We start from the raw sequence: 15880 nt of genomic DNA on the forward strand, positions 1-15880 counted from the left end.
ATGTCACGACTGTGTGTCACACATAGGCCACCATAACAACCCATCCATCTGACCTCTGCAGGTGAGAGAAATATCACCTCGACTCCTCGTCAGTCTCGCCCAGTGCCAACCAACAGAGCCGAGAGCTAATTTGGTATCGCCTACGGCGGAGGCCAGGGCTTTGGGGCACCGTTACATATCGCATCTCTCCGGCGCAGTGTGAGAAAGGAACCTAGTCGCCTCCCCGTGGCGAGGAGCGCTGCGTGCGGCTCATTCAATCTGGAGCGTCAGATGGCGGGGCTGGCGACAGCGCAAAGTGCACCGCGTCTTTCTTTTGTCCCTTTTTTTTTACCTGACTGTCTCGGCCAGCACCGACCCTGACAGGCTGCCCATCCTACATTAACCTATTGAACCAACATTCAACTAAAAGAACGTTAGCCTAAATAGCTTCTTTAAAAAAAAAATAGTGGACAATTGACGGTTATGAAACCGGGGCGACGGGAGGGTGCACGGAGCTATAAGGATACCCCGTTCAGCCTCACCAGTTTCAGACAAGAACTAGGAGAATTCAATCTGCGGCGGTCCGCTCTCTTTTTCAGACGAAGCTATGGAATAAGGCTAGATAAAATATGCGGCGCGCATAGTGAATATTTTGGATGCTGCAGTGGTAGTCTTTGATAATTATCCTCAGAGGATACTGGGTAATAACGGGGGTTTAGTTCCGTTTCTTCGAGGGATCAGAGCCCACGGGCAGAGGGAGGAGCGAGGAACGCAGTCCCATCTATCTCCGTAAACAACATCGGTCGCATTGTTTCTCACGCCGAGGACCACATCAGGGAGACACTGATATTCTTCTAGCACCGCGATGATATAAGTGTTCGGGATACGCTCTGTGTCGCCTAACGAGCCTGCCTGATATTGTGATCCGTGTGCTATTCTCTAAAGATCCATTCCTATGTGCAAGATAATGCTGCCAATTAAGAACGGACGGACTGTCTAAATGCTGAACAGCTGGACATGCTATCCCGACTACCCCTCTATCGGTTGAGATAGCAAATAGGATTAACGAATTGTTGAACCAATCAGTTTCCTCTTCTGCATGTTTTGCTTGGATACTGTTGTTATTTGCAGCCTAATCCCGTAGGCTATAATTTAGAGAAACTATAAGAAGAGAAACTCGTGGCTATGGCAGTAGTAACCCGCCTGTGTTGGAAGTAGCCGAGACTCTCTGGAGAAGCGCGCCGCGGTCGCCGGTCCAGCGTCCGAGCCGCCATCGCCCCTGCCCGGCCACCGGCGGAGAGACTCGCGGAGTTGTGAGTTCCAGCGATCCACGTGGAGCGGACAGCTGCCCGTGGACCAGTCGACACCATGGGTTGTTGCAGCGGCCGGTGCACGCTCGCCTTCATATGCGGCATGCAGTTGGTAAGTTTACTATGTTGATGATTTATAATGCTGGATGATGGATGGGCATCTTTATAGCAACGGCGATGGATATAAAGCGACGATGGAGTTTTGCGCTAATTTAATGGGTCAGTGTAGTGCCGTCCCGTGCGAGGGAAACGTTTATCTATGAAGCAGAAGCGGGGGTTCTCTCCCATAGAAACAACATCATCACGGGGCGCTCTGAATGAGCCAGCCTACACACAAAGGGGCGCGCGCCAAGGCCAGCTGCTCCTACCGGTTCTCTCTCTCTCTCTCTCTCTCTCTCTCTCTCTCTCTCTCTCTCTCTCTCTCTCTCTCTCTCTCTCTCTCTCTCTCTCTCTCTCTCTCTCTCTCTCTCTCTCTCTTTCTCTTTCTCTTTCTCTCTCTCTCTCTCTCTCTCTCTCTCTCTTTCCCTCCCTCTGCACGCGCCAGAGGCTCCTCACCAGCTGTGGCACGGGCTGGTGCCAGCCAGGGCGGGGAGGAGGAGGAGGAGGAGGAGGAGGCGGGAGCCGGGCCCGTGGTACCGGCTGTGTGGGCTGTGTTTGCGTTTCTCGACGCAATTAGCTGTAGCGTCATGCCCTCGAGTCGTGGGTTGTTAAAGAGTCGGCCCGGTGTTGTGTGAAACGAGACGCGGTAGCCCCGTGTGCTCATCAGCGAGTCAAATGTAGTGGAACTGATGCTGTCGCCTCTCCGTCCCACTCCGCTCCATCACCGCCACGGGAGATGACGGGTAGCCTACTGTAGCCACATTTTTTCCTATAGGCTATATTCTTTATAGGCATAATATGCTTTGATTATAAACAGTCAATTACAAACAGTCACCCTATTTGATTACAAACAGTCACCCTATTTGATTACAGTCACCCTATTTGATTACAAACAGTCACCCTATTCCAAAGGCCAAAGAATGAGTAAAAATCAAGGTGGTAACCTAGTAATTAAGCTTGTTGTCTCGCTTCTGCCTATTGTGCTCCGGTCTCGGCTGTCAGACACCTGCTGTAGGTCAGCTCAGGCCTCAGTCTTTACATAATCGCTGCTATCAGTCAGCGAGCTCACCGCGGCGGAATGTACATCACCCACCGCTGAGTCAGTCAGTCATCATGCGTTTGATGGGAACTCTGAGGCCTCCGATGACGTACCGTGCCGCTCTCCGTGCCAGCGGCCGCCCCGACCGCCCCACAGGGGTGTCGCCGTGACGAGGCGGCCTACCTTGGCTCACTCGCTGTCACTGCCACCCCCCCCCCCCCCCCCCCCCCCCACGCACACGCCAGCTGGTGTCACATGATGAATCACCCTCTCCTGACAGCAGCCCAGCCCGGCTCAGATGGCCCCTTGCTGTGAGGGGCCGGGCCTGGGCCCCTCGTAGACACACAGACGCAGACAGGGACACTGAGGCAGACGGACACAGACACAAAAGCACGGGAACAGACAAGGACCCAGTCTCACAGCCCCAGAACCAACCCTCCCCCCCTCTGCCTCCCTCTACTTGCACTTGCACCTTTAATACTGACTGATGTTCATGCCATGCATATTTTACTATTTTAGATTCAGAAGCTACCATTTATTATAGCACAGATCCTTTAAGAGGATTGAGACACTTGTTCTGCCATGTCCTGTATGTTTAATTTACTCTTTCCTGCCTGTGCTGTGTGACAACCAAATTTCCAAACCCGGGGATCAATATCGTATCGTAACCACAGCCTCAACCATAGTCCCATCTACAGACATAGACACAGACCACACCACATACAGCAGACACACCATGAGAACGAGCACACCACAGACACAGCAGTGTCAGTCCCAGCCAAAGACCCAGTCCAGCCAGATACACACTCAGCCACGGACAAACAGAACCAGAGCACTATCCGGCCATAGATACACAATCACAGACACAATCACACAGATTCAGCCACAGACACATCTCTGTGAACTCTGCTCCGGGCAAGCAGCTGTATTTTTGGAATGACTTTTGGGTCTGTTCTCTAATTGGCTCCCAGTAAAGCATGTCAAGTCAATAGGAGTGCCACATTAGGCTTATTAAATCATCCATGCCTTTAATAGTACTTCATACCGCAAACTCCCGACTCAAGCCTCTGTGACCACTCTCACAACTCATAAACTGTCTAACAAATCACTTGATGTGTGTTCCTGTAGCCAAGTAAGAAATAGGCCTACACAGAGAAGCACCATCTGTATAATTACAACACATAATTCAAATACACTTTGACAAGAACAATAGAACAAGCTGTCTAGTATTTTTGTATAACTTGGCAGTATCATGAATGCTTTGATTTATCACCATACTCTTGCCTCAAACTGTAGGCGAATACTGCAAGACAGTAATAGCAGACACTTTTACCCAAAGTGATATGTTCTAATGTTTTGTGCTAGTGTTGGGGTTAAGTAGTACCTTGCTCAAGAGCACAACAGAAGGCAATGTGGCCTGGCCCGGCCTTGAACCTGCAATCTTTCACTGGTCAGACACTTTGACCACTGGGCTATCTACTGACCAGAGTGTGACAGTCCAGCGTTTTCTGTAGTGTAGTCCAAGGTATACGGGAACACACAGAAAACCCACCTCTTTATCAGCAGACACAGTATACAGTACTCACTTCTTCATCAACAAACACACAGTACTGTATGTCCACCTCTTATCCACCACTGATTTAAAAAACAATTTCAGAATATTTGCTGTTATAGTACACCCATTTCTTCAGTCATCACTACACCACTGTTGGTGTGTCTAATGGTTTGACCCACCTAGATGGTTATTAATCAACCAGGGAGGGGCGCACTGTCAACTGGACAGCGTCTGCAGACCAGATGGCTGCAGTTCTGGGTCCTTTATATAGATAATTGGCCTCAAAGTAGTTTGAGCTCAGCTTTTTATATACCAGTGAGTGGTAACTGTGCTTACATGGTGTACACCCATAGGGCAAACAAAGACAACAGAGGAATCAAACACTATAAATCAACTGACAAAGTCCAACCCAATGCTCTGAACCGCACTAAGCTTCTTTTGATTTATTCTTAGACAGTCCATTGGGTTTGTTTCTTTTACACCAGCGGAATACAAATAATGAGTTGCCCACAAGAAAGATAGGCAAAGATAGATAAAATACTGTAAATAACACTATGAAGATAAATGATAACAAATACAACAACAACAACAACAACAACAGCAGCAAAAGAATAGAAACAAACAAGAAACCAAGCAAATGACAAGGGAGTTTAAAGCATTTACATTCTTCAGATAGATATTCAGACACATCATCCTCCTGAAATGGCCCACAGGAACCATGGAATCTAATTTCAGCTTGTGCTGAAGGCCATTCCCAGAAGACGGTGCCCAGACGCTAACAGCTGTTGTATGAGGACATGCAAGATGGACTAATACAGTATGTCAGCTAGCTTGGCCGGCTGTAGTAGCATCCACGGCTAGACTAATGTTAGCTAGCTATAGGCCCGCTGTAGTAGCATCCACGGCTAGACTAATGTTAGCTAGCTATAGGCCCGCTGTAGTAGCATCCACGGCTAGACTAACGTTAGCTAGCTAATAGGCCCGCTGTAGTAGCATCCACGGCTAGACTAACATTAGCTAGCTATAGGCCCGCTGTAGTAGCATCCATGGCTAGACTAACGTTAGCTAGCTAATAGGCCCACTGTAGTAGCATCCACGGCTAGACTGATGATGGGTGAGAGTCATGGGAGCGCTGCCTGCAGTGGCTGAGTGACTAGGGAGGGAGAGACCTATGTGAGGATAGCTAGCTAGCAGCCAGATGAATCACCGTGCCCCCGCTGCCAGTGACACCTGACAGTCAGGGAGACGGAATGGCTCTACGAATGTCATAAATCAGTCAGAGCTTAACAAGACCTATAAATCTGAAACGCCCCGGTGTGTGTGTGTGTGCGGGTGTGTGCCCGTGCATGTGCGCCTGTTACATGTCTGTATGTGTGTGTGGGTGCCTGTATGTGTGGGTGCCTGTACAAGGTGTGTGTGTGTGTGTGTGTGTGTGTGTATGGTGGCGGACGGGGGATGGGGGGGCGGGCAGAGAGGGTATCTTAGCAACAGCAGGTGCAGTGTCAGGTATGCAGCGAGGTCCGGTTGTTTACCTCCTCAGGTATTTTAACTGATCGGATACTCGCGTCCTCCGGCGGCGCCACAAACTACTGAAATGGTCCAGCTTTGCCAGACAAACAGCTATATGGGAGTTTGGTAATGTCTTTGTGCTCCAATATAAAAGTTGTTGACATAACTCCACCCCCACCCCCCTCCTTCTTTCTCAATCTCCTTCAGCCAGGGAACGATGGATGCGGGTGGGAGGCAGCAGAGCTTGTATGAGAGAGGCCTGAGGCCAGCAGAGGAGCGAGATGGGGGGGGGGGGGGCAGAGGGAGGAGTGGACTGGGCCGAGGGTTCACTGGGGGATGATCCCTGGGACTCCGCAGGGTAATTATGGAAGGCCTGCTTGATGGAGGGGTAGAGAGCAGTGGATAGCGGACACATACGCGTGTGTTTGTGTATGTGTGTGTGTGTGTGTGTGTGTGTGTGTGTGTGTATGTGTGTGTGTGAGGGATAACTGGGAATAGGATGGGGGGCACAGTGATAAATAAACCGGTACTGTGATACACTGTTAGATAGAGCAACATATAATTCTACTTATACACTATGTTAGATACAGTAACATAATAGGCTATGAGGACATCGACCTGGGGGTGGTGATACTGGGAGGACAGTCTAACTGGTGGTGGCGGTACTGGGAGGACAGTCTAACTGGGGGTGGTGATACTGGGAGGACAGTCTAACTGGTGGTGGTGATACTGGGAGGACAGTCTAACTGGGGGTGGCGGTACTGGGAGGACAGTCTAACTGGGAGGACAGTCTAACTGGGGATGGTGATGCTGGGAGGACAGTCTGGGTGTTAACCTTTAATCGCAGCTGCACTCAGTGCACTTGGTTACTGTTTGGAAAACAATGGCAGCTGTGTGATAACCCCCAGTTGTGTCTATGAATTGAGGCCTGCACCCAAGATATCCCTGTGTGACGTATTTATGGTTTGACTCATCTCTTCCTACTCTGCTCTGTTCTGCTGTTATTGTGTTGCTAGCTAACAAGGTTTTCCCATCATTCATTGTTGCACTAGTTGCGATGCCCGCTTCTCCTCTTCCCCCCTCGTCGTCCGCCTCCTCTGAGAGCTCTGGTCTCTGCTTCGCCGTCTAAAAATAGACGTGGTTGGAGTCGGGGACACGGTCGTCCCCTCTCTGGTGTCTGACAACGCGAATGCCCAGAATGCTTCAGTGCAGAGCCTGTCTGTGATACTCCAGGTCCCTGGTGTCACCACAGACGAGGAGCTTCGCTCTGACAGCTGTGGTACAACTGTGTAATATAACACACACACACGCACACACATACACACACACACACACACACACATCGGCTCACACAAGACCATTCTCATTCGCATTCTCTCTAGGGAGAGGTGAGAGAATCAAACTGAGCTGGCTTCCTGGTTTCATACCTGTGCATAAGTGTGTGTGTGTGTGTGTTAGTGTGTGTGTGTGTGTGTGTGTGTGTGTGTGTTATTGTGTAAGAGAAGGAATAGAACTCTGCAGTGAATCAACATAGCTCTCTGTAAACCGAAGTGCTTGTCTACATATAAAGTAGGTAACGTTAGAACTGGACTGAACCGGCTTGTCGCAGCCCAGCTTGTGTACTGTAAGACACACACACACACACACACACACACACACACACTACTGATAATGGTCTGTCTTCCAGTCAGTCTTAGCAGGTCCTCCTTTACATGGTAGCTACAGTTGTATTCATGAGGACCTCTCCCTCTGGCTCCGTAGCTGTGATGGGTTCACCTCTCTGTCCATGGAGAGAATAGAGTTCCACACGCCAGGTAGCTCCCGTCAAAATGATTTTATTTGCCTTCAGAATATATATAAGACTAGATATACTGTATAAGACTTCGGAAGTCTGTGGAAGAACCTATGTGCTTGAAATCTATGTCACTTGCAAAGTAGAAAGTAAATATCCTGGAGAAAATGTGAGGTGGGCTAGGTATGTAACAGCTACTGCTAGTACTACTACGGACCGGGCAATCTCCATGCACCCATCGGAGAAGACACCCATCGCGTGTCTCTAGCCCACTCAGGGGCTAAGTTGTGGGCTGGACAGTGGCGTGGTGGCGAGACTCTGCCCCCTCAGGTCAGAGCCAGTCGGGGACAGTGTACCCCTCTCCGGGCCACCCACCTGCCCTCACCAGTGAAGACCGTGTGTCTCTAGCCCTCTCAGGGGCTGAGTTGTTGGGTTCGTGGCATGGTGGCGAGACTCCGCCCCCTCAGGTCGGAGCTGGTCATGGAAAGTGTACTCCTCTCCGGGCCACCCACCTGGCCCGACCGGTGTAGACCGTGTGTCTCTAGCCCAATCAGGGGTTGAGTTGTGGGTTCCGTGGCGTGGATAGTGGCGAGTCTCCGCCCCCTCAGGTCAGAGTCAGTAGGGGACAGTGTACCCCTCTCTGGGCCACCTACCTGCCCCCACTGGTGAAGACCGTGTGTCTCTAGCCCACTCAGAGACATGAGTCGTGGGTTCCGTTGCGTGGGTAGTGGCAAGACTCAGGTCCCTCAGGTCAGAGCTGGTTGGGGACAGTGTAAACCTCTCCGGACCACCCACCTGTCCCCAACAGTGAAGACCTCGTGTGTCTAGCCCACTCACGGGCTGAGTTGTGGGGTCCGTTGCGTGGTTAGTGGCGTGGGGCGAGACTCCACACCCTCGAGTCAGAGCCGGTTGGGGACAGTGTACCCCTCTTTGGGCCACCCACCTGCCCCCAACGGTGAAGACCTTGTGTGACTTGCCTACTCAGGGGCTGTGTTGTGGAGTCTGTGGTGTGGATAGTGGCGTGGCTATGACTCATACAGTTCTAATAAGTTCAATAGCTCAAAAAAGTACAAAAGGTATCAATATGAGTTTACAGCCTGAATAAGATTGTCATTCTGAATATTATTTGAATATCAGGAAGGTAGGACCGAAGTTAGTTAGTAAGGAAGGAAGGAAGGAAGGAAGGAAGGAAGGAAGGAAGGAAGGAAGGAAGGAAGGAAGGAAGGAATATAAATATAGGGAAAAAATATAAGGAATATAAATAATATCACAAGTGGGGTTAGCTTTTGCAAGCTAGCACACCTAATAAAGTCCTTTTAACGGGAGATACCTGGTGTGCAGTGCGGAACTCTATTCCCTCTATCTACAAGATTTTTTGATCCAGCTCCCAGCTTAATAGGCAGAGTGGAATGTGCATGTTCTTTTAAATCTTAAAAAAAAACATTTTTATCTCAATGTCCAGCCAGCCAGATCATGTTTCATATGAGCTGACTGACCTACCTGTCCTCCTGACTGACCTACCTGTCCTGACTGACTTACCTGTCCTCCTGACTGACCTACCTGTCCTGACTGACCTACCTGTCCTCCTGACTGACCCACCTGTCCTCCTGACTGACCTACCTGTCCTGATTGACCCACCTGTCCTGACTGACCTACCTGTCCTCCTGACTGACCCACCTGTCCTGATTGACCCACCTGTCCTGACTGACCTACCTGTCCTCCTGACTGACCTACCTGTCCTCCTGACTGACCCACCTGTCCTGATTGACCCACCTGTCCTGACTGACCTACCTGTCCTCCTGACTGACCCACCTGTCCTCCTGACTGACCTACCTGTCCTCCTGACTGACTCACCTGTCCTGACTGACCTACCTGTCCTCCTGACTGACCCACCTATCCTCCTGACTGACCTACCTGTCCTCCTGACTTACCTACTTGTCCTCCTGACTGACCCACCTGTCCTCCTGACTGACCTACCTGTCCTGACTGACCTACCTGTCCTCCTGACTTACCCACTTGTCCTCCTGACTGACTTACCTGTCCTCCTGACTGACCCACCTGCCCTCTTCTCCAGGCTTGCTGTAACCAGACCCTGCCTCATCACTGTTCCAGCCCTGCAGTAAGCAGACCCCGCCTTCTCTCTGCTCTGATATGGTTTTTATGCCTCCGCCAGGCGATAGCGATGAACACAATATCTCAAGAAAATCTTAACGGAATTGGTTCATATTTGGGTAAAATTTCCAGTTGGACTCCAGGATTAACTGATTACATTGTGGGGGTCAAAGGTCAAGGGTCACTGACCTCACAAAAGGTGTTTTTGGCCTGCTGATCTCAAGAACGGCTTGACAGAATTTGTACATATTTGGCCAAAATGTCCAGTTTGACTTAATTAGATTAATTGGATTAGATTTTGGTATTCAAATGTCAAAGGTCAAGGTCACCGTAACATCACGCTAATGCTAGCTAGCTAATGCTAACGATAATGCTAACGCTAGCTAGCTAATGCTAGCTAGTTAACATATCATTTTAACACTAATGCTAGCGTTAGCTAGCTAGCGTTAGCATTAGAGTTAGAGTTAGCTAGCTAGCATTAGCGTTAGGGTTAGGTTAGGTTAGCAGTTAGTTAGGGTCAGGGTTAGTTAGGTTAACTGCAACTTGCATTGTTGGGCAGAGGCATTTAGCCGCTATGCGGTTTTTCTAGTTAACACTGGAGCTAATCTATGCGCCACATACAGTCTAGGGTTTCAGCCTGCTAGGTGCATGTAGCTGGACACAACTCTATGCTCTCTCTGGAACCTCATCTGTAATCACACACACACACACACACACACACACACACACACACACACACACACACACACACACACACACACAGAATCAGATCAGAGGATGACCAGCCCAACAACGTGACCCTGGTCTTCACAAACAAACAAGGAGAGAAAGAGAGACAGAGAGAGAGAGAGAGAGAGAGAGAGAGAGAGAGAGAGAGAGAGAGAGATGCTCTCTTAACATTCACTTGAGAGACAGATAGCTCTGGGTTGATGGATAGAAATGGGGGGAGACAGTTTATAATGGCAGTTATATCAGCTTTTCAGGCCCCCATAAAGATTTTCCTGAGTGGCGGGATGATGGCAGCGCTGAAAGAGCGCTCTCCCATCGGTCAGAGCGCCTCCACATCCACCATGTCAGGACTGCTGCCATGGCAACCAGAGCACTGATGGGGACGATCTGTCTATCACCCACCAGACTCAGACGTGGGCCAATGGACATGCACCGTGCAAACTGCAAAAGTCTAAGACTAGGGGCAATCGGAGAAAATAAAAGTTTAAAGCTATTTATCTTGGCAGTGACAAAGGAGGGGGACGCACACCAAACTAAGGGTTAACAAATTAATAGGATTTAATTAACTAAACTCAAACAATACATAAAGTACATAAATCAAACGTGGGATGTGCGGTCATCAGTCATCAGTGGGGTAAGCGAGCGCATGAGTGAGTGAGTGTATGGGTGCAGTGTTGAGTAGTGAAGAGTGTATGGGTGCAGTGTTGAGTAGTGAAGAGTGTATGGGTGCAGTGTTGAGTAGTGAAGAGTGTATGGGTGCAGTGTTGAGTAGTGAAGAGTGTATGGGTGCAGTGTTGAGTGAGTGAAGAGTGTATGGGTGCAGTGTTGAGTGGTGAAGAGTGTATGGGTGCAGTGTTGAGTAGTGAAGAGTGTATGGGTGCAGTGTTGAGTAGTGAAGAGTGTATGGGTGCAGTGTTGAGTAGTGAAGAGTGTATGGGTGCAGTGTTGAGTAGTGAAGAGTGTATGGGTGCAGTGTTGAGTAGTGAAGAGTGTATGGGTGCGGTGTTGAGTAGTGCAGAGTGTATGGGTGCAGTGTTGAGTAGTGCAAAATCAGGTTCAAACTACAAAGCAAGACAAAGCAATCAGTGTCCCCAGGAGGAGGAAGGGCAGCAACTGAGCTCCCAGCTCTTCTTGTAGAGCCCTGACACACCAGGCCCAGGTGTGCCAGGGTAGCTGCTGATGACGGCCACGCCCACCTCAGGAACCTGCTAGGACAGACACACTAAACAGACAGTGAACACACACACACACGACACACCTAGACAGGCAAATGGAGTAGGCGGGGCCGTCACAATATATATATATATATATATATATATATATATATATTTTTTTTTAATTGATTTTTATTATTATTGTCAAAGCCATGGAGCCACTGTAGAGGGTCTAAAGAGAGGCATGTGGCTCTGGTGCTGCAAGTTGCAGATCCCTGGTGTATTGGATGGTAAAATACTGGGGTGCCTCGACGAGAGGTTTGTAAATGGCTAAGCTAACACACTTTGAAAATCGTAGTTTTGTATCAACAAGGCTATAGTCAGCGACTAATAGCCCACCAAACACTTTCAAGATGTGGTGTTGAGCTGTCATGATTCATGAAGAAATGTGTAGAAACTGGGCAAGCTGAAGACAGAAAACGCAATGGATGACCCAAAAAGCTGTCCACCTCTGATGAACTGGTCACTGTTCATCAGAAGTGCTTGCTCAGCCTCTGGCTAGTTATTTGTCAGTTGGCACCAAAGAAGCCTAGAGAGAAGTCTTTGATATTTAGGGCACAGAGTGTGTTGCAGCTAAGAAACCTTTCAACAAGCAGAAGAGATTGCAGTACACAAGACCATAAAGCATGGAGCGATGAGTCCAACTTTGAAATCTGTATATTAAACATTCTTCATGTGTTCATTTTTCATATTTTTCTTCATATATACATAGTATATATTAATATATAACATATATATCTAATATATAATTTCATATTGTTGATGTCAAACCATAGTCTGGATCATCTCATCGTCTCCACAGAGGTATGCATCAGTCTCAGTGCCACATCCTGAGGTTGAAGTATCATTATCCTGCTGCTACTGCTACTGCTGTTGATGATGATGATGATGATGATGATGCTCTGGCTCCAGCCTGCTTCCTAATCAGTCAGGTGCCTCTCCCCGTGCTCCACAGCCCCAGTAAGAGCTCCCATCTTCAGAAGGGTTGCCACTATACTCACTGAAACGCAAGACAATTAGACTTTGCAAGGTGAGAAAATACCTGTAATGTTTACAGTCCATACTGTTGTGTACGTGCTGTTGTGTACGCGCTGTTATCTTATATTATTATACATGGTCATATTTCCCATTTCACCTGACATTATTCTTTCTTAGTTTATTCCTCCCACTAGGGGGCACCACCAGTTTTAGTATAGGAAACCGTGGGATTGGCGGGTCCAGTTTTAGCTAACGAGGGAGCAGCCCGGAGTTAATGGATGAAAGCTGTTTGTAAAGTGGAAGTGTTCAAAACGGAAGGATTTAATTTCTACCTGTTGGTGAAGCCTGGGTAATTTCATAAACATTACAATACCTTTCCAAAAATACCCAGTTGTGTTAAAATGTTTTTTGGCAGTGTATCTCATGGGTTGGGTCAGTACTTCAAAACTAATTTATGTGCATTGAAATCTGTATGGACGCCTCATCTACATGGTGGATGGTTCCCATAGAGAATAGATTTGATAAATTACGGATATGGACAAACACAACAGACTAGAAGGTTAGACTTGTGGTATTAGTATGACATTGTTAGTAGTAGTAGGTACTTTATTGATCCCCGGGGGCAAATTGCACTGTTACAGTATTAAAGGACAACAAAGTATTGTCATAATGGCAACTATTCTGGTAAAATACAGTATGTACATTTTTTAAAGTATCTCAATGCTTACTCACCCTCAGTAAAGCATGCCCAAACACTTCCTGTTGCAGTATTACATTTCTAGCTGTGCTCTTCCCAGTCTGTAGCCTGACACTCTGAATTGCCATTGCGTTTCACTTCATTATTCAGACTGAACAGGCTCTCATTGCAGCCGTTTTCTGAGATGGGCGTTTTCCGAAGCGAGAGTCCTTGGGGATTAGTCCATCCCCTAACCAATCACATTGTGCAGTTTAATTCTGTCATCGCATTCGAAGGACGCTGATTGGCCTGGTTCGAATTGCAACCGAGAAATCACTCTGGATGAGACTTTCCAGACCCTGAAAATTAAAGCGGACGTGCAATTCAGGGGCTGGAGATACCCAGGCTACCGAGCCTGGCTTCTGCCCAACAGCAGAATCATCAGCTCTCTCTGGTGAAGCTTTTCTCCTGGCTGTCAGGCAGAAACACTTTTACTCTCCAAGGCCCCATGATGAGCCGATGTATCATTTATTTTTGTTTGTCCAATGAACTACAGTGACACCTTTTTTTTTTGTTCATCGTGTTCCAGTATGTGTACTAGCCCTCATGTGAAATGAATTACTGTATGGATGTTCACTCTTCTCTAACATCATTATATCAATATGTAAGGAAATCATCTAGGGGCTTATGCATGTTTATTTACATACTGTAAATACTTGGTGGATATCTCATAAAACCGTAGACACAATACAGCTTTATAACAATGAATAGTGTGGTCCTGACCTTCAAATAGAGCCCTTTAGTGTGTGTGCCTTCCGTCTTCTCTCATACACTGACGCTCTTCTTCCCCTAACAACTTTGTTGTCCCCCAGAGTAGTGTTCACTGATGAGCTCTTTCCAACCCGATGCCCTCCCAAGATTACAATCCTAAAGTTAGTCTGATGGTGTGACTCATCTGTCAGATAGAAGTTCACAGACCAGACCACAGTCAATTTCAGCTTGAATCCATTATTTGACAGAGATCAAATTAAAATCACTGAAATGAACTGAAGACAGTTACCGGCTCACTAATAAGCTTGGAGCCTTGATCTTTGTTCCCTGCGCCTCTATCATCCTGTGTTCTGGTCTTGCCCTAATTGCCGTCATTTTCCCTTCCAGTTCTTTTGAACTCTCTCTCTGTCTCTCCCTCTCTCTGTCTCTCTCTCTCTCTCTCTGTCTGTCTCTCTCTATCTCTCTCTCTCTCTCTGTCTCTCCCTCTCTCTCTCTCTCTGTCTCTCCCTCTCTCTCTCTCTCTGTCTCTCTCTCTGTCTCTCTCTCTGTCTCTCCCTCTCTCTCTCTCTGTCTCTCCCTCTCTCTCTCTGTCTCTCTCTCTCTCTGTCTCTCCCTCTCTCTCTCTGTCTCTCTCTCTCTGTCTCTCCCTCTCTCTCTCTCTCTCTCTCTCTCTCTCTCTGTCTCTCCCTCTCTCTCTCTGTCTCTCTCTCTCTTTCTGTCGTACATAAAGTAGAAGTGTCTGTTTCCTGCCACCATCTCCTCTTCTTCCCCAGCGGCTCTTTGACCTGAGTGCCTTCACCCCTCATCTGTATGTCCAGAGCATGACAGCTGTCTCCATATTCATAGATTGGGCTTCGGCGGACAGGATCTTTTCTGGGGAAGTTTTCTGATAAAGTGCTATTTTGGAGTTGAGCCTCTGAACTAAACTCTACAATGTGTCATCACACTTGTTCACTTCTATCTATCTATCATATCTATCTATCTATCTATCTATCTATCTATCTATCTATCTATCTATCTATCTATCTATCTATCTATCTATCTATAGAGACCATAGTTTCACTGATCACTCAAGTATTGAGCTAGATCGACATTTTCGTCTGACGTCTTTCTTTACAAAGGAAGTTGACGTTAAACGCCAAAATGTGTAGTTTTTGGCCGTCCTGCGAAATGTAGGTTGTTTGCAAACCAAATGTTGGAACAACAGTAACATTTGGAAACAGAACTGTTTCGCTGACCTCACCACCACTGTGAACCACCGCCCCGCTGAGGACTATGTGTGTACAACGTAAACAGAGCTTACAGCGCTAGTGTGGTCGGCGAAATAGTTCTGTTTCAAAGGTAACATTCGGTTTACAAATAGCCTACATTTCACACGCTATCGACCACATGCACACACACACACACACACACACACCACAGACCTCCAGGGTGCCGCAGTCGAAGCCTGACGCTGGCCAGGTACGCTGAGCCCCGTCCGCCTCGGGCAGACAGCCCCTGTCAGCCTAACAAGAGGCTGATTGACTCTGAGAGAGGGAGAGAGGAGGGGAGCAGAGGAGGAGAGATGAGATACCATCCGACTGGCGGGGGTTGGGCGGGGGGAGCAGTGAGGGGGAGATACGGGGCAGAGGGAGGTGAAGTGGCGGGAGAATATCTGGTGCTGAAGAGGCAGCGGAGAGCCAGGGAGGTAGGGAGGTAGGTACTTTATAGGCTTTTTTAAGGCTGGTACTTTATTGACCCACGGGGGGAAATTTCACTGTTACAGCATCAGTATACCAAGAAACAAGAGAGAAAGAAAAACTAAATCAAGAATAGATTAAGGATCGAGGATGGAGAGATGGACTGATGGAGGGATAGGATGGAGGGATAGATGTTGGAGTGATAGGATAGAGGGATAGATGATGGAGGGATAGGGTGAAGGGATAGATGATGGAGGGACAGGACGGAGGGATAGGGGATGAAGGGATAGATGATGAAGGAATAGAGAATGGAGAGATAGGATGGAGAGATAGGACGGAGGGATAGGGGATGAAGGGATAGATGATGAAGGAATAGAGGATGGTGGATAGGATGGAGAGATAGACTGATGGAGGGATAGAGGATGGAGGGATACAGAG

General features: G+C 48.1%; 1 protein-coding gene across 2 annotated transcripts in view; it reads left to right on the forward strand.

Annotated features, from left to right (window-relative positions):
• Nucleotides 1-1347: 1347 nt before the first annotated feature.
• Nucleotides 1348-15880, forward strand: part of nkain2 (sodium/potassium transporting ATPase interacting 2) — a gene marked incomplete at both ends in the record, with an annotated part of 77886 nt that continues 63353 nt past the window's right edge. For both annotated transcript variants that reach the window (XM_084453775.1, XM_084453776.1), the window contains one exon: nucleotides 1348-1401. In XM_084453775.1, coding sequence (XP_084309901.1) covers nucleotides 1348-1401 — 54 coding nt within the window. The remainder of the gene's footprint in view (nucleotides 1402-15880) is intronic.

This window comes from Borostomias antarcticus, assembly GCF_949987555.1.
Source record: "Borostomias antarcticus genome assembly, chromosome: 19".
In the NCBI taxonomy this organism is placed as follows: domain Eukaryota; kingdom Metazoa; phylum Chordata; class Actinopteri; order Stomiiformes; family Stomiidae; genus Borostomias; species Borostomias antarcticus.